Here is a 19,136-nt window from a genome sequence, read left to right as displayed (position 1 = left end):
ATGCCCCTTTGCTCCTTTCTCCCCACTCCCCCTCCCTTGGGAAAACAAGAGAACCAGAACATTCCATGGGGATTGTAGAGTGGCTTTCACGAAGGGAAGCCTCTGAGTGATCAAGGGGCAGAGAGAGACCAGGCTGGGAGGAGGATGGCAGGCACTGAGCAGGCTGAGGTTCAGAAAAGGGAAGAGGGAAGGCCCGAGACAGGTAGCTAGGAGAGGAGGAGGGCTCAGCATACTGGGAGGAAACAGTATCACCACTTTTCTGTGTCTTTATTGAATGTATGCCCAGCTTCTTTCTAAAACAATTTGGGTGAAACATTACTTATCACCCACACCCATACCAGTTCCATTAGCAAACCATCGAGGAAGGACCCCTCTCCCCCCGGGTATCAGGTCTGCCAGTGGAGAATAACACAAGGCAGTTGGAGACAGAATTAGAACCCGTTTATCTGCAATAGCTCTGTGCTTTTCCTCAAAGGGATTTTTGTGGGATAAACGCATGCGGGGGCAGATAGATTTATTTTAAATGGTTTTGGTTGCACCTCTTTTTGGCCCGATGGGTGGGCGAGACATGTAGGTTACCTGCTGGAAGTGGATGCGAATGGGGGAAAGTGAGAACTGCAGGAAGGGACTTAGAAGGCCGCCTCCTCTTCCTTCTGACCTGGCCACAGGCAGGCATCTAATCCGACACCCAAGCATGGGACCCATTCTGAATCGCACCCAGCACAGGCTGGGATAGAGGCATGAAGGCAGAGATTCGACCTCGGTGAGTAAATTTAAATGCTTTTATTAACAATCTTCTTACATTACAAGGATAATATGACAAAAGGAAAGTTTCTGCGTACATATTATGATAAACCAACATAGCTCTATTTGTATCCAGTGTTCTAGGTCCCGTCACACAGGTACTATAAAGCGTAGTCTGCAAAATAATAACATCAAGAGTTTTTTTTTAAGAAAGAAAGTATTAACATATTAATATGTATGTGATAATAGACTCCTAGGTATTTCCCCCCACCCCCACTTTATTTTTCCTTTGTGATTGAAATGAAATGGTTCAGCAGCGTGGGGGTGGAGAGAAGGAGAGAGACGGGGCTGAAAAAAGACGGAATCAGACTGCTGGCTCTTCCGGAGAGACAAAAGTGAAGACTGATGGGTGCCCCGAGGGCAGCCTGGCCCGTGTCTTTTTGTGAGCAGTTGGAACCGGCTGTCCTCCTCTGGACGGAGGGCCCGGCGCCCTTGACGCCCCATGGTGCGCGCTCTCTCTGAGGTACAGTGCATTGTGGGATTGCAACCCGGGGATGCCCACCCCCGGCCACGGGTCTGGTCCACCGCAGCGGGAGGCTCCGGCCGGGCCTGGTCTCTCTTGAACCAGGCACTGGAGGGTGTTCGGAGACCTGGTTGGCAGCTAGCTGTGGCTCGAGGAGACCCAGGCGGACGTGGAGGGGAGAAGAGGTGGGCATTGGCAGAACAGACCCGCCCCGGACGGTAGGTACGGGGGCTCTGCTGGAGACTGAGGTAAGTTGGTAAGATGGTAGGGAAGAGCAGGACAGGGTCGGAGGAGGCCCAGAGATGGGAGATAAGCGCCTTTGGCGAGCCAAAAGGCAGAGGCTGGTCTAGAGAGCAGGGGATGCAGTGGCCCTCTGTCTCCCATCATCTGTAGCCCCTCCTTCCCAACCTCTCCGGGAAAAAAAACGACCGAGAGAAACCTGGAAGTGAACGGGTTTCTGATTCTGTCAGGGCTGCACAAGCCCTTCGTCGTGCTGCCAGTGGCACCAGTGATCCCTCAGGCCCCCAGACATCCCCGCCATGTAGGGGTGGGAGCAGGGAACAGGCTGAGGAAGGCGCCCTCCCCAGAGGAAGTGGGTGAGCTTGGGGCATCCGGCTCAGCCTCTGCCTCGAGTCACAGAATCAGAACAGTGTATGTGAACTAAGCCTGCCTGTTGCGGTGCCGGTGGGGTGAGGGCTCACTGGGCCTCCGTGCAGGAGAGGGAAGAGCGTTGTCCTGAGTACAGCCAGCAGCAGCAGCTGTGCAAAGTGGGCGGGGCCAAAGCCCTGCTTCTGAACTTGAGTTGCTACTGAATTTATGAGTGTGCGGATACGTCTCTCTCACCCTTCCCCATTAGCTGATGCCCCCTGCTCTGGCCAGAAAGCCTCTGGATGGTGGGCAGCGCCGGCTGGCGATGCTGTCCTGGCAGACGGTGATGGAGTGAGCCAGGGAGGCCAGGACGGCTGTACTTCAAGGTTTGGCCTCTAGGGGGCAGCAAAAACATCCAAAGGGGTTGGGGGCGGCATCTTTCCTGGACCTTTCTGGATCCAATTTGCACCTTTCCTATTGCCACCAACGCTGCTCATTCCTGTGCTGGGCGGGTATTTGGGGAAATTGTGCAGTGGTCCCTCCACCAGGGGTGAGGGACCACATCCGACTGCCAAGCAGCAGTGACCACCCAAGCGTAGGCTCGCAGGGGGATGAAAGGGGCACTTCAGCTGGAGCTCAAGGGGTGAATATCTCCTTCCAAACTCAGACCAAGTCTGTGGGAAAGGAGAGAAAGTGCACGGAGAGGGCCAGGACCTGGCTGCTCTCTTCTCCAACACTGCAGGTAGGAGGCCCCGTTCCCAGCAAACCCTGCCTGCTCAGCTCCCCCATCGGCTCCCCTGCAAAGGCTCTGCCTCCTCCCTCTTCTCACAACACAGCGACAGGCTTTCCTGCTGCTCTCCCAGCTCTCTATAGACTATTTTTATATCTATTTAAAACATAGAAATGTATAAATATATAGGATATTATTTATAGATATATAGACGTGATTTAATCTCTTACTCTGTGTGTATACGTACTGCATATGTCCATATATACAATATATATGCTGTAGCATTTGTATTATACACTGCACATACCCCTGCTTCCATGCACTCTCCTAGGGAGACTGGATTGCATAGGTATTTCCAGGGTGATACCACTTGAAGGGGTGGGGGGTTGGGGAGAGCCAGATGGAAGAGGAGGGCCGTACCATTTTCCTCCCAAAAGGGCACTTTTTCTTCCTCTGGCTAACACACAAAGATCACCTAAAGGCTTCTTAAAATATCACAGCTCCATCCACTTAGCTAAAGCACCCTGTCAACAGAGAGCAGAGAGAGGCCTCCCCCAAGCAGGAGAAGGGCCCTGTGTATCTCTTGACATATAATCTTCCCTCCTCAGGATTGGGGGAGGAAGCCAGCCTAGAACCCGGGGCCCAGCACCGCCTCTCCCAGGAGGCTGGTGTCTGGAATGGGACTGTCCCAAGCTCACCTGCCCTCCAAACAAGCCTTTCTTGTCTAAGGAGGCCTGGCTTCCCCGCTTTGGCTGACCCAGGCTGGCCTGGCTGGGCCTGCTGCTTGAAGAGGCGAGGGGGTGTGTCAGGTCCAGAGCCTCCTGCCCAAATTGGGTGTAGGCACCAAGAAAAAGCACAAATCCTACTTGGAAATCTGCCCAGACCAGAAGCCACAAGCAGATCTAGAGACAGAATCCCTGCTCCTACAGGGTGTGGGAGAGTGAAGCAAAGGGGAGGGGGAAATCTAGAAGAGAAGTTGTATTTCACCTCCCAAGCCACTTCCTGGATCCCCGAGGCTCCAGGTGACCAGCTAAAACGGTGCCCGCCCCCCGAGCCCAGACTGGGCCAAGTCTGTAATCCATCCCAGTCTTTCCACCATTATTTTCAGCATTCTACATGCTTTTGCCTGTTTCCTCCTTCTTGGTATCTCTTCTAAACAATGAGAAAATATTAAACATCACCTTAAATAATGATAAGGTCCTTCCTCCAAATGAAAGGGTCAACATAAGCAAGTCAAAAAGAGGGGGCTCAGCAAGACAACTCAACTTGGAAACATGTAGCAGGGGCCCCAGCTGCCCTCGATTCAGGGCCCAGCACTGAACGCGGCCATCCAGGGGTCCTGGAGGTCGAGCCTGCTCTCATCCTCAAGTGAGAATGAGGAAACGAGGGTCTGCCCAGAGCTATAGGATGTCGCCCATAGCCAGCCAAAAAAAAAAAAAAAAAAAAAAAAAAAGAGAAAAGCTGGTGTTGTGGATGCCTGGACTCTCACATTCAACCAGGCAGGCAAAACTTGGGGATTCAGACATGGCAGGAGTGCAGCCAGGGCTGGGCTGTCCTCAGGTTTCACAGACACAAGATGGCAATGAGCCTTTTCTCCCTCCATTGAGGAAAAGAAGACCATTTGAACCACAAGGGCTTCTGGCTCCCAAGCTCCACGATGTATCTGCTTGGCGTAGTTAGCCACAACCTGATCTCACTTCCCACCTGCTCCAGGAACCGAAGAAAGTCACTTATCAGACAACCTAGTGAGGACGAGTCTCAATGCCAGAGACACAAACCTTTCATTCTAAGCCACTGGCAATCCTAAGCCAGGGGTTGAATTTAAAGACTCTGTCTCATCCAAAGAGACCACATTTGGGATGCAAGGGCCCCCTGACCACAGCTTTTTAAACCTGCCCAAGGGAGCTTAGACTACCCAAGCATGTGCTTCCCTGGGCTAGACCCTGAGGGTCCCCTCAACCCAAGTGTCCTTCTCAAGGAGGCAGAGGAGTGGATACGCCTTGAAGGGAAATCATGGGTAATTGCGTGCAGCATTCACAGGATAGATGCACTGGAGCCTCTGGGGAATAAAGACTCTGTGTAAATTGCAGTGGTGTGTCACCCAAATTGCTCCCTGTCCCAAGGCAAAGTGGCCTTCAGAGTGACATGAGTGCTGGGAGTTAGAGCCACATCCCTAGACCTCAGGACCCTCCAGAGAGCTCTTCCTCTCCAAGGACTGGAGTCTGGCTGGGCGGGGGACAGGCTGCTTCTGGCCCAGAGGCAGGTGGCCAGCTCCCAGCTCTTTCTCTGGAAAGACAGGGTAGACACTGGCATTGGCCCAAAGGATATTTTTTCCCCTCTGGATAAAAATTTGAGTTAATTTTAGCCATGGCCTCCTGAGAGGAAACAGTCGCAGCCCTGACAAGGTATCAGGCAGACATCAGTGATTCTCTCCTGGTTTTCTAACGAGTGGTCCAGGGGATCTCCTGATCTCCTGACATATGGGGTGGGGAGGAACAGAGGCGAGCAGGAGAAGGTGTAAGGCAACTGTCGGCTAGAAGAAAGGACCCCGATCTACTGTTTCTGGCCCACCTTGCCAGCCATCTCTGCCCTCAACCCATCTTAGCTTGTGCGATGTTCAAAGAAAGCTCCTGCAGACACGGTAGTTTGGGTGTGTGGTAGAGAGGGTTGGGGAGGGAAAGGTGGACCCTTGTGCTTTGCACTTGACCACAGTTACTAACCCTGATGGGAGGAGAAGCGGGAGAGATGACATTGGCTTAAAGGTGAGAAGTGGATGAGGCTGGGCATTTCAAAGCATGAGAAAGGGCACCGGGCCTTTCCTTGCCGGTTCCTGCTAACTCTCTCCTTGTTCAGAGGAGGGTGTGACCAGGGAAGGGGGTGGGGTGGGGTGAATGTCACCAGGCAGGGGTGCATTGATTTGTTGAAGAAGGCAGCATATGAAGCCTGGCAGTGGGACAGTCAGAGAAAACCAGTTGGTTTTTTGTTTTTGTTTTTTAACATGCTACATCACTGTTGAAAACAAAGTTTCAAAAATAATATATAATATATATAATATATTTATATAATGAAAAGCTATTGACTAGCAGCAATGATTCTAAAGTTATCTTAGCACCAAGACCATGGGGGTGGGGGGGAGGGATCTGTTGGGGGGTGAAGATCTGACGGGACAAGGAAGGGGAGGTGACATGTTCAGTGTTGATGACAGTTCCACTATGGTTCTCAATGGTGGCATGAGACCTCAGAGACAAGATAAACCAAGAAGGAAGGAAGCCACCACAGTTTTGTAATGTCTGAGCTGAGTAGGTTGGGATGCTGGGGCCGCACCTGTGGCCAGATCACACCATCTTTGCCCACCCTCTGCCAGCTGAGAGGGGTGGCTCCCGGCAGACCACAGGCAAGGCAGATCTTCCTCCCTCCCCCAAGTACGACCTGCACCCACAATTTAGGATCTCTGCATATCACATATGCATACATCAGATGTGGAAACATGAACAGACGTTTTTAACAGCTCACGCACATTTTTTTTAAAACTCCCTTGCGAGGTATACTGGTAATGAAATGAAAAAAGAACATTGATCAAGACTCCTCTAGCTTAAACCACGACTTGCCTCAGGGAGTAGGCAAGTGGCTATTTCTAAAGCTTATATCGCGGGTGTGTGTGTGTGTGTGTGTGTGTGTCTGTGTGTGTGTGTGTGTAGGCTGATGCCTTGAGAGTCCTGTCCTACCTCTTGTTTACTCCTTTCCTTTAGGACATCTCTACCCTGTTCAAAAAAGGAAGTGTTCACAGGCATAGATTCCTTACCCACTTTCCCACTACCTTCCAGCCAGGCTTCAGGGCTTGTCATCAGCCTGGTTGCAGAAGAAGGACTCAATCTCTAGAGACTCTCATTGGAGTTACACGTAACCCAGGGCACAACTTGCATTGACATCTCCTGCCACTGAACTCTAGCAGGCATTTCTTGATTATTAAAGGAAAAAAAATAACCCCAACATATATGATTATAAAGACAGAGTATAAATAATTCATGTAAGTTGAATACATACTTTTCATTTTACTTGTTTTAAGCCAAAAATCACTGCCCTACTGGGGTCTGGACTTTTTGGCTCTTCACTTCACCCTCCCTCCCCACCCTAGCCCAGGATCTGAATGGAATTATATTATGTTATCCCACACCAGGTAAAAAACAGGAATGCAAAGAGCTCGAGCCCTCGCCCTTCCCCAGGATTTCAAGCTCGGTTGTAAGGCGATTTTGCCTTCGCTATAGCAGGTAAGATGTTTGGGATCCAGGGGGCTGGAAGGAGGGACTCAAAGCCCAAGGACGGGAGAGACACCAGAGGTGGGGAGTGGCAGGTGTCACAGTCTGACCGACACTTTTGTTTCTTTCTGGGACAATGAAGGAACGCTCGTCAGGAAATGAACAAAAACCTCTCAAGCTGAAGTCGGGTGGGTGAGGGGAGAAGTCAAACACCCCAATCCAGCTACCCAGCCCACCCCATCCAAAATCAGAGATCTGATTCAGCTGGACCTGCACGTCCATGAAAAGGCCAAGAACCCCCCTTCGTAAAACCAAACGAGGAAGTAAAAGGCAAGAACATACACCCAAACCCAAACCCCGCAACCCCCAAACAAGAACATAAACAACACGAGCTACCTAAAGGTGATGACAGACCCGTCATTTTAGCTTATGCGTTGGTTGACTGTGAGGTGGGAACACGTGTGGCCCCAGCACATGCTTCTGTGAGTGAAGATGAGTTTCCACATGTGTCGCAGCTGCCAAATTTTGTAGACTAGAGTCAATTGCCGACATTATTCCTTTCTGAAAGCTCCCAGTAGCTTCTGGTGGACGTGTCACCTTGGTTTTTAAAATTTTTCAGTGTGGGTTTATATATATATATATATATAATATAATATATATTTATATAATATATCAAAGCTTATGAGTATAGATTAAAAAAATATTCAACAGCTTAGTGAATCCTGCAACGCCGGCTCCCTAAATATCCGGATAAAACTCTGACCCGTGGTCCGCGGTCTGCAGCACCGGCTTCTGTTCCAGGGCAGACATCCTGCTTAGGACCTCGGCAGACAGTGTGTAACTGTTGCCGGACTTCTCCTCGAACCAGCTGTCCAGGGCTCGCTTGGCATCAAAGTTGGCGATTGGAGGGCCGTTGACAGCGATGGTCAACAGGTCACTGAGCTGCTCCAGAGTCAGGCGAGAGCGGTGGTTTTTGCGAACTCGCTGCAGAGCGTTGCGGCCTTTCTCGCAGCAGGCAGTGGAAGTGGGGAGGACTTTGAGGACCTGGATGATCTTGTTCAAGAGCGGAAACCTCTGCTTGTACTTGCAAATGTGGCCGATCAGGTCTTTGAAGCCATTTTTGGTATAGTAATCAGCCTTGAGTTCTCGCCACTCCATCAGCAGACTCCCCCGGGGGTCCAGCCCTTCCCTACAGACATCCCGGGAGAAGGTGGGGATGGTCTCTAGGTGATCAAATATCTGAACCATGTCCTCCTTGCCGTAGCTCACGAGTTCCTCGCTGTTCCTGGGCCAGGTGGCCAGGTCGAACACCTGGCAGGCCTTCACGAAGAGCCGGCTGCGGGAGTCGAACCTCTGAGCTAGGATCACTTGGGTCTTCTGGCAGATCTTCTCCCGGATGGACTGGAACTTGGCTTCGGCCACCCTGAGGTTCTTCATCGCGATGCCATTGAAGCTCTCTCGGAAGTTCTCCTCGAACTCCTGCAGGTACTCCCCGGGGGAGTCGGCCAGCCGGCTGATCTCCTGGATGGCCTCCTCGATCTTGTCATCCACCTGGGACACCAGGAGGTACTCACCTTGGAAGACGTAGGCCAGGCGTGAGAGCACGGCGATGACATCCAGGAGAAAGTAGATGAGCTTGATGGACTGGTAGTCCATGAGGAACTGCAGCAGGGCCAGCGCGATGGCTGAGGCGTCCGCCCTCTGGGTCTGGCTGCTGATGTCCTTGAGGTGGGCCACCACCTCCAGGTAGTCCTTGATGAGGGCATTGAGGACGTTCTGCTCTCCGATGATCCACCGCACAGCCCGGATGTCCCCCAGGAACTCCGTCTCCTCGCAGAGGGTGGAGGCCGTGGACCGCAGCTCACACATGAGGCGCGGCGAGTAACGGTAGAAACTCAGCAGCTGCTTCAGGTTGTTCTCCAGCTCCTCCAGGCAGGGGAGCTCCTTCCCGCTGATGGCATCCAGGATCTCCAGGTGGGGCCGGTGCACCATGAAGGGCAGGCACAGCAGCCAAGGCAGTGTCTTGCGGATCGTCATGAACATGCTGGCACGCAGGCTGGCTGTGACGTTGGCCCCGTCTATGCCCAAGCCTACGGTGGGCTTCTCATCCTGCAGCCGGATGCCCAAGGTGGAAAAGGCCCGGTCCAGCGCCTGGAGATAGCTCTCTGTGCTGGAGAACCCCAGTTCCTGCAGGGACAGGAACTCCGTGGCCGGGGGCCCGTCACTGCTGGTGTATTGGACGTAGACGGCCACCGTGTCGGCCAGCAGGTCGTCGCTCTGCCCGTCCAGGATGATACTGAGGCAAGGCGACTGGCGGATGCGCTCCACCAGGTCTTCGCGCAGCGCCCGGGCAATGTGATGGATGAGGATCTGGCAGTCTCCCTCGTTCATGTACTGGTCCACCACCTTGAGCTCGCACTTCCTCAGCAGCTCGGCCAGGGGCCGGAAGTCCAGGTAGGGCCTGCCCTCCAGGGCCAGGTGGTAGGCGGTGTTGAAGAGCAGGGTCATGTTGCGACACATCTCCTCCGTCTTCTCGGGGTGCATGCGGAGCTTGTACAGCTGCAGACACTTCTTGTGCAGGTTGCTCTGGCTGTGAAGCTTGATGGTGTGGATCTTGAACTGCTTGGAGCCGATGATGAAGGCCGAGGTGCGGGAGGACTGCACCGTGTACTGGCGGCAGACGTGGCACCACATCTCGTTGAGGGTCGGGGAGTACCGCAGGAACCAGAACTTCTTCAGCCACTCCTGCTTGAAGCGCCGGATTCGGCGCCCGGTGGCCGATGACATCTTGGAGGGCTCATCCGTGGCGGTCATCATATCATTGGAGACGGATTCGTCTGCCGAATCAACCTCCTGGTCATCGTCCTCCATGATGGCGGGGCCGGACACCATGCTTTCTGAGGCTGGAAGACAAATGGGAAAGAAACATTTATACCTGGTGGGAAAAAAAGTAAATTTTTCCAAAATGAAGGAAATAGTGCCCAAAAGGTAAGTGTTGCATTCTGTGACACAGAAGCCAACGTGTGTCTTATCCTCTTTGGGGATTAGCCATGGTGGCCACCATGCTCTGGGATGCCTGCCCTCACCCTCCACTAGTGGGCGCTCAAGGAACTTAAATGTTCCGTATCAGCTGAACAGCACAACCAGGAGAGCAGAGCTGATGGAGGAACTTAGCACATCAAACATTCCATAGTCATACAGCGAGGAGGTGGGACTCATCCCACCACTAATGTGGTCAGGGGAGGAGTGCTGCCCTCAAATGAAGGTGGCTTGAGCCCCAAGTGATTTCGGGACCAGAATGCATTTCAGTTAAGACATGTGCTTTGAATACCTAAACACCTCACCGGAGCTAAGGGATGCAGGTAAAATTGGAAGTGCTATGTAAATCTCTGCCTCAGCTGCAGACGTGCACTGCGAAGCCGTCCTCGTGGTCGACTGACTAAAAGATCCAGGCAGCCAAGAGAAAAGGACAAAGGCAGCTAAATGCCCTGTATCCCCATCGGGAAGGCTGGGGGCTCTCCCCCAGGGAACGCCCTACTTGGGACTGCAAGAGAGAAAGATTGGGTTTAGGAGCTGGGCTTTGGGGGAAGACATGGGAGAAAGGCAACGGGTCAAGAACACAGCACACACCCCTCCTGCAGCGGAACTTCCTTTATTGACGAGGAGGATACAAGGGCAAGACATGAAGCCCCCACCGGAGCTGTAAGGCGGCCTGTCAGAGGCACCTGAGGGCATGGGCTGCGGCCTGTGTCCACCTCCGAGTCACAAGCAGGCTTCCCGAAGGTAACTCCCACAGGGAGCTCTATGCCACCCTCCACACTGCCCACCGCGTGCGTGCTCTTCCCTCCAACAACCATCTCATCCACACCAACTTACCTGCAGGGTCTGAGAACTCTGGGAGCTCCAGCACCTGTGCTGGCAACGTGGGGGGCTCGGGAAGCGTGCCAGACTTAAGCATGTCTAGTTCAGCTTGGAGTTCCCGAACCTTCTTCTTTAGGCGGATACAGTTAGGGCAAAAGGAGGTGGTGGGAAGCTCGTGGGGGTCGGACGCAAGGGAAGCCTCGGCAGGACTGTCGGCCTTGAATGACGAAGGCTCCTCTTCTTCATCCTCTAATGGGCCTGCCTCCTTGGAAGCTCCTTGGGGGATCTTCCAGTCCCCCTCCCCCTGGGTCCGGCTGACATTCTGCACGCCATGTGCCATGGTCATCGCGCACTGACTGTACGCGTCGTCCTGGTACTTGGGGACCTTCCTGATGACCAGCGAGGTGCTCAGTGCCAGCTGGTGGGCTTCTACCTTTGCAGATTCCAGGGAGGCCTCCAGCACATCCTTGAAAATGAGGTCAATCTTCTTCTTCTTGGCCTGGGGGTGCACGTCCCCCTCATCAAAGCCACGCTTGTAGGGACTTTTGCCCTGTCTCAACACGGGGAGATGATGGGGACCCCTCAGGTCTTCTGGGTTATCCAGACCCTGCTCAGACTTCTCCCTCTGCAACCTCTTCTCTCCTAGGAAGGAAAACCAGGGTGTGAGGAAGTGGGGAAAAGCCCCGAAGAGGAGAAATCAATAGAAAACATAGCGCTCTTGTGAGGAAGTCGCTTGACACATCCCTCTGGGTCTGGACTTGCTGGGGGAGGTGTGGCCACAAGGGAGGTGGATCACTCAATGGATCACTAGGTCGAGAGTCAAAGGACCCGAAAAAGTGGGAAGAACTCTTTTAAAGAGACCATTTCAATGGAGCCATATATATATGAGCTCTATGTTTGTAAGTTGGGAGAAGGCTCTGGGGAAGGGGAGTAGGAAGGTGAGAGACTTGCCATCCCGTCTTCCTGGAAGATGACATCCCACCTGATTAAGCCGGGCGGGATGGTAACGTGTCTCAGCTAAGTGCGGGTGCAGTCCCCATCCCTCCAGGCTTCCCCTCTGGTCCCAGCAATTGGAAGAGGGCTGCTTCGACTTGGTAAAAGGTAACACGAAACACCGAGTCCCACTCCTTCCTGCTCCCTGTGAGCAAAGCCGGCCTTATGACAACTGTCCTGTCTAATTCTCCCACTAACGAGAAGCCTAGGAGGACGTGAGAAAGCCTGGCCTGAGCCTCTGTGGTTCTCCCTGAAAACTGAGGCATGAAGAAAAGGGAGGATGGGCTCCAAGATGGCAGCATCCAACAAGAGGAGGCACAAGGTGCCCACACCGACCCAATGCATTCTCAAAATATAGTAGCTGTGTTTTCTTACCTGAAATTCCATTCTAAGGACATTTCCTTTTCTATTCCTTTCTGTCATGTAAATGACCTCAAAAATCTTGGTGAGCTCCCCCACAACAAATTACATTAGCCTGATTTTTCAAAATGGCCAACACAGTTTCATAAATTGCTATAGCTGTGCGGATGCTGCCTGGGGGGCACAGGTGCTAAGAGGGACCTCAGGAGGTCCTGACAGCTGCCTGTGGAGCTAGAAACTCTCAGAGGCTCCCTAGATCAGGGGTGGGGCCCTGGGAGACAGGACTCTGAGCAATGACTTGACCTGAATATATGTTGTAATTAGGCTTCTAAGAGTTGCATTTGCTAAAGGCCTCTGAGTGAAGGTCAAGGGTTCTCCATGTGCAATCCAGATGTTCCATGCTGTGACCAGGCCTTGGAATCCTGCTACAGCTGGCACGGGGCGCTGTGCCCCGGCCTGTGTATGGCTCCAGGTTTCCCACAAGTGACAGCACAGAAGGGAGCGACCTAGTCAGGATGCTCCTCTTCTGTCCTCACATCAGTGTTTAAGGAACGACCTTCTCTCCAAGACTCCTGAAACTCAGGCAACCCCCTGCAGCCTCATTTCTGTAACAACTGAGGGGCAGAAAGGGTAGAGATGAAGAGAACTTTTAAAAAATGCAACATGTTCATAATACAGATCAAACACATGCCCACTAGAATCTCTGCAAGTCAAGGGCCACCCTCTCACTTTCTCACGGACCAATCAGGCAGCAAACAGCTAAGGATGTTGGGAGGTCAAGGCTACGCAGCACCTGATTCCTCATGCCTCCCTGCTCGAGGGCAAGGTTAATCAAATTTCTTAGGATGAGCAGGAGACCTCTTTGGACTCTAGGCTCCCAGAAAGATCTATGGGTCAGAAAAGACCTTTAAGCATTACGAAACTGATTCTAAAGCCTCATGAAACATGGGGAAAACACCACATAGTAAATCAATGACCCAAACTAGACAAATAATATATACATTCTTTGAATACATGCATTAGATGCATTCTGTTCTTAAAAGATAACCACAAGGAATAATTTATACTCTTCAGGAAGCAGTTCTGGGCTCCAACTAACAGCCCTACTTAATAAAAACTAATAATTCATGCTCTGGCCTTGATCAGGGCTCCAGCCTCCAGTTACGAGGAAGCCCTCTTCCATGTAAGACTTTAAGTGATCCCCCCTCCAGAGCAGGACAGGCACACAGATCTAAGACATCACTGACCATACCCAGAGTCTACAGGTCCAAAGCCACAGGCTAGGGAGACACACCTAAAGGCCACTCAGCTCCACGACTGCTCCCAAGGGCTTTTGGACCCAGCCCACCCACTGCTCTGGTCTTGCCCCGTGGTGGCTTTCAGCTTCATTTTTGTTTCTTACTTCTCAACCTGGAGGAAAGAATAGACACTCTTTCCTCCTGCATCTTCACATGTCTTGGTTTATCTCATTTCAAGTCTGTCTGCCATGGTCCTTTGAACCATTCCTGAAAGCTCATGCCCTTCTCTGAGCATTCCCCTTGGGTCTCAGGGCTTTCTGAGGATGATGCAGCTTGAGGTGCTTTCGAGAAGACACTGGGGAAAAAAGGACATTACAAATCCAGAAGAATTCAAGAAGATTATGGCCAAAGGATGGAACCTGTGTCCTCAAATATGACTTCTCTTGGTTTTCTCTTCTTCTGGTGACATGATTCTTTTGGAGACTTTGTGGTGGTCTTCATTCATTTCTTCTTTTATCCATTCATCAAAGGTGTACTGAGCCCCTACCATGTATCAGACTCTTTTATACAAGGCATCTCCAGAGGTCAAATGGAAACCATTGCAGTCACATCATAGAAACAGGCCTTCCCGAGTGTAATTGGCATGTATGTGCCCAACCCCCAGCTCCAAAGAAGGCAAGAGATGAGTGTATCTATTGGGTCTCCTTTTACTGCCCATCCAATCACCAGATACCTTTTACCAAGTCAGGCAGCAGCTGTGCACTCAATGTCCACAATTTGCTTCGTTCTGCTTTGGTTTTAAACATAGCTTAATTTCAACAGGTCACTCCTACCCCCTTTTTATCTTTTCCACTCATATTCCAAATGAAGCTTTGTTTCCAATAAGTAGCTTGGTCAGGAACTTGATATAGTGGGGGGTCCTTGGTTCCCAGGACCAGATGGACTCTGGGTCTTTGGATGTGTGGTTTTAGTACAAGGAAGGTCCCACTGGACTCCTCAGTTTGCCCTGGCATGGCTGAGTATGGAGCAAAAAGACAAAGGGCTAGGAGCTGGGGAGTATTTTAAACCACTTTCAAATGACTCATTTAAATAGAGCCTGGATGGACACCCACTCACCAGGCCACCACCCATGTATAAGGTTACCTTCCCCTCTCCCTCCAACCTTCTTCTAATAGCGATTGTTCTTTCACAGCATATCATTAGGACTGATAGGAATGAGACCAGGAGGAAGCAGGGAAGAAACTAGTTTTGCCTGGGAGGCCATCTAACACTGCAGGTTAGAGCTTAGATGCCAGACTCAGACAGATGTAGGTTGGGAACCTGGCTCTGCTCCTGCTAGCCATGTGATTCCAGGTGAGTCACTGTACTTCTCTGCAGGTTCTGCATTGTTAGTTGGGGATAATAATCCATATGATACCATTCGTAGTAAGAGGTTGCAACTGAGGGCTTACAATGGTCAAGGCAGACGTTGTTCGAAATGTGTAATGCATATTACCCATCTAATTCTCACTACACACTTACGGGGCAGGTATGCCTGTGATGATTACATGGGACCATGGGACACCCTAGAAAAACTGCTTAACACAAATTAAGTACTTAGTAAATGTCACCTATTCTTGAGACAGTGGCAGTTTATGACATCCTTCCATCAGTTGGAGTTGGAGGAACTATTTATTTTGATTAAACTTATAAGCTTGGCTTTGGGGACATGTCTCTCTCCCTGATCCTCTGAAATGTCTATAATAGGGCTTCTGACTGTTTCCAAGGAAGGAGAGCACAACAGGTGGCCACGGCCGGGCCCAGAGCTGCTGCTCAGACCTAGACCATCAGTTCCCCTAGTCCCTCCGGGTCTCTCTGTGGCGGGTGTACTGTATTTTCCATCGGTTTTCCTAGGAAGCTCCTAGAGAAGCACTTCTGGCCTCCCCTGGGGCTCGGCGGCGGGCGTGGCCCTCACCTGGAGTGTGGGCACTCACCTCTGGCCAGGTTGCGGTGGATGGTTTCCTGGGACATGCTGTGCAGGCGCTTCATGTAGTCCTCACTGTACCAGACCCGCAGCCGCTCCCCGGGCCGGATGTCCCGGCACACCCGGAAGTAGATGCGCTCGCTGTGCTGGAAGGCTAGCAGGTTCTGCTCCCTCTCCTCCCGGGAGATGACCACGTACCTGGGGATGAGGAGGACAGGTGAGAACGCATGGGCCACTCTTTGGTGAGTGCCTGCCGGTGCCAGGCACTGGGCTGGGCAGGTGCCGGTGGCTACAAGTCCACGAGTGTGTGGGCATCTGCAAAAGTCTATAAAGCAGCTGACCTGCTGAAGAAAGGAATACTGGCTAGAGCCAGTCCTTTGTCTTACTGTTCTGTGTGATTTCAGGTAAGCCTCTGAACCTCTAAGAACCACTGTTTCCTGAGACCGGAAAGGATGCCTGCCTTGCCTACCTCCTAAGATTCAACACCAGACATACAGGTGATTGGAAAACTGAACTCATCTCATCTATTCTTCACTAATTTTTAACCGTAGGTCTTCCTAGACATCCGCAGGCCTCTGATGGTGGTAAGGGTGAGATCCTTGAACTGTTTCTAGTAAGTCACAAAGCCTAGCAGAAATAACTGCCATGACAAGGGTGCCCATGAGATCAATTAATAAACGCTAGATATCAAAATCTTTAAAAATAGGGGGTCCAGGAGGGACAGGGGAGGTACGTACATAAGAGGCAAGTTAAAGTTAGCAACCAGACATTAACCTAAGTCATTTTAAGGTAAAGAAACTGAGGCTCAGAGAGGCTAAGTGACTTGCCTAAGGTCACACAGCTAATAAACAGGAGATGGAGAATTGAGGTCTATGATTCCCCACTAGAACTCATGGCTCCTATGTGGGCATGTAAAGCACCAATTAGCAATGCCCAGATAACCTTAAAGTTCTGTTAAGCACTAAGAATCTACAGCCCTCACCCATTCTCCCAGAAATGACATTTCCAACACCCAACCTGCCGCCTCACTCACCTCCAAAAGGTGAGATGACACAACATCTGTAGAGAGGTGAAGTTACAGATCAAATGGGCAAGAGGAAATTATTGGGAGTTTTAGGGTTCTGCGTTCTGCCTAGGAAATGTGTAGTCAAAAACACAAACTTTTTTCTTATGCTATGATTTGTCTAAAAAGTCAGGGAAGAAATCAAAGTCTGTCCGACTGGCACAGCCCAAAGAATTGTACTTGGAGCAGTCCAGGGGGAAACGCTAATTCACAGGAAAAAATCCAAACAGATAATGAACAAATGAAAGTATTCGGCATGACTAATAAGAAAAGAAGCGCAAAGTAGAACATTGTCTTGTTGGCACAGATGATTTGTTTTTTAATGAGGAGTTCTGTATTGGTAAAACGTGGCGAGAATAGGGTCTCCCACACTAACAGTGGAGAATAAACTGGCACAACTCTATAGGAAACAAATTGGCAATACATCCGGACTCGAACAAGTATTTGTCCATTTACGTTCACAGCAGTATTATTCACAATAGTCATAAGATGGAAGCAACCCAAGTGTCCACTGATGAATGAATGGATAAAAAAGATGCGGTCTATACACCCAATGGAATATTAGTCAGCCATAAAAAAGAAGGAAATTCTGACCCAAGCTACAACATGAAGGATCCTTGAAGACACATGCTAAGTGAAATAAGCCATTCACAAAACAACAAGTACTACATGATTCCACTTATAGGAGGAGTCAAATTCACAGAGACAGAAAGTAGAAGGGTGTGCTGCCAGGAGCTGGGCAAAGGGGAAACAGGGAGTTAGTGTTAAATAGTGACAGACTTTCTGTTGGGGAAAATGAAAGGAGCTCTGGAGATGGATGGTGATGGTTGCCCATCAATGTGAATGTACTTAATACCACTGAACTGTACGCTTGAAAATGGTTAAGATGCTATATTTTATGTTAACGTGAATTTTTCCAAAATTTTTTTAAAGAATGAAATGCTAATATGCAGATCAACAATGCAAACTCTGCATGCCACCATGCTGACTGTTCCACTATTTATAATAGAGCAAAAGCATTTAAACATCTAATGCTAGAGAAGATTTAATAAGCCAGAGTGTATTTGTACAATGGGGTGTTGCTCATCTACAGAAAAATGTTTCCAAAGAATCTTTAAAGACATGGAAAAATGGTCCTGATACAATGCAAAGTGAGAACAGTAAGACCGAAAGCTATTTATATTATGGTTCTAATCATGTTTTTAAAACAAGCTTGGGTAAACCACTTGAAGGAAATATACCAGTGTTTTAACAGTGATTATCCATTATAGATGGATCTACTTCTTTGTAATTTTCTGTTCTTTCCAAGTCTTCCTTAATAAGCAATAATTACTGTTATTCATTCTCCCCTACTCTCTAAAAAAAAGACAAGACATACACAAACACCAATTCCAGTACAGGGTGGCAGTAGTGGCAGTCATGGTGGCCAGCAGCACTGGGAATCTACATTTGTGGTACCCCAGGCATAGCATCCCTTACACACAATCTCAGCCCTCCAACTGCAGGACTCTGCCTTTTCTTCATATGCCAGATTTCTTCTGAATGTGCAAACTACTTTCCAGTCCCCAATTTAACAAGAGTCTGGGATTTGACATCCAAAATTAATCAACCTTGTGGTTAGCACAGAACGGAACTGAGGTAGATCCACACTTTCTTACTCTCAGATACAGAAAGCAAATCATCCACTCATTTTTTTCCCCCAGCAAGATTCACTTGAATCACAGGGTATAAGGAAAGAAGAATACAGTCTTCTCTTTTTTTCAGTTTCTAACCCATCAGGTTCTAAAACCTAGAATTATTTTCTCTGGCACTCAACTTTAAGAGGAAAAGGTAGATGAGGAACATGTAACTATCAGGGATTCATTCAAAAGAGCAACTTGCAGAATACACCACAAGGTTTAGAAAGATTCAAGTCAATTTCACTTTCCATCTCCTGGTGTTTTCCTAGACAACAAGAATCAATATTTAGGAAGAGAACCCCAAATCTTCATATGGATCACAAAGTACCTTCAAAGGTCAAAATTTGTTCAGCATCTGGTTGTATTTGGTTGTTCTGAAAGTTGGCATTTGAAATATGATATATATGGCAACTCTCAATAAATCATAACAACCTGTTCCCCTGAGAAGATGTTTATGCTATATAATTGTTGAGGTAAAGCTAAATGGAGCCAGCTAAGTTCCAACATCAATTACTCCTAATCGGATCTCCCTCTTTTAAGTACTTTGCAGTAACACCCAATGGCTTGATCCACTGCCAGAATCCTTCTGTCCCCATACAACAATCCTCATATGAAGAACCATGCCTGTCCCATTACATAGCTGTAGGTGAGTAAGAGTCTTTCCTGGAACAAAATGTTTCCAGGGAGTGAAAATCTTTCCATCTGTCGAGTTTCCAGGTCACTACCTCGCTGGAGAGAAGGCACAGGGTATGTCAGAGGGCGGTGGAAAATGCCCAGCACAGGCTGACCTGCAAATGCCAGTGCTCATTTGATAGCATTTCAAATTAGACGCGCAGAGTTGGGAACCTCTGAAGCAATCAAGGGGTGGGTAGAAGTGATGGTGGTGGAGTGGTTCTGGACTGAAACTTTTATGATGATAATGGATTGTTTTTATTGCAAACTCTTCATTGACTTGGGGTACTGGATAGATAAGCACTAAGACAACACTTTTCAGACCTCGCACACTGTGTCTTATCAAGTGTACCATATTTTCTAGCTGGGTCAGGAAATGACTATCAGATCCAACACAAGAGGAAATAACCCACGGGGCACCCATTCTGTTGGAGGGGAGAGACGAAGGCCAGGCTCAGACACTCCT

General features: G+C 49.9%; 1 protein-coding gene across 3 annotated transcripts in view; it reads right to left on the bottom strand.

Annotated features, from left to right (window-relative positions):
- Positions 1–6,512: 6,512 nt before the first annotated feature.
- The window catches only part of PRDM11 (PR/SET domain 11), an 80,086-nt gene continuing 67,462 nt past the window's right edge, over positions 6,513–19,136 (bottom strand). For all 3 annotated transcript variants that reach the window (XM_032488519.1, XM_032488520.1, XM_014558847.2), the window contains exons 6-8: positions 15,267–15,454; positions 10,718–11,344; positions 6,513–9,744 (exon numbers count right to left, since the gene is read on the bottom strand). In XM_032488519.1, coding sequence (XP_032344410.1) covers positions 7,580–9,744; positions 10,718–11,344; positions 15,267–15,454 — 2,980 coding nt within the window. In that variant the 3' untranslated portion in view covers positions 6,513–7,579. The remainder of the gene's footprint in view (positions 9,745–10,717; positions 11,345–15,266; positions 15,455–19,136) is intronic.

This window comes from Camelus ferus, chromosome 10 (assembly GCF_009834535.1).
Source record: "Camelus ferus isolate YT-003-E chromosome 10, BCGSAC_Cfer_1.0, whole genome shotgun sequence".
Classification (NCBI taxonomy): domain Eukaryota; kingdom Metazoa; phylum Chordata; class Mammalia; order Artiodactyla; family Camelidae; genus Camelus; species Camelus ferus.
The sequence above is the reverse complement of the archived record's forward strand: the minus strand, read 5'-3'. Positions and strand labels throughout refer to the sequence as shown.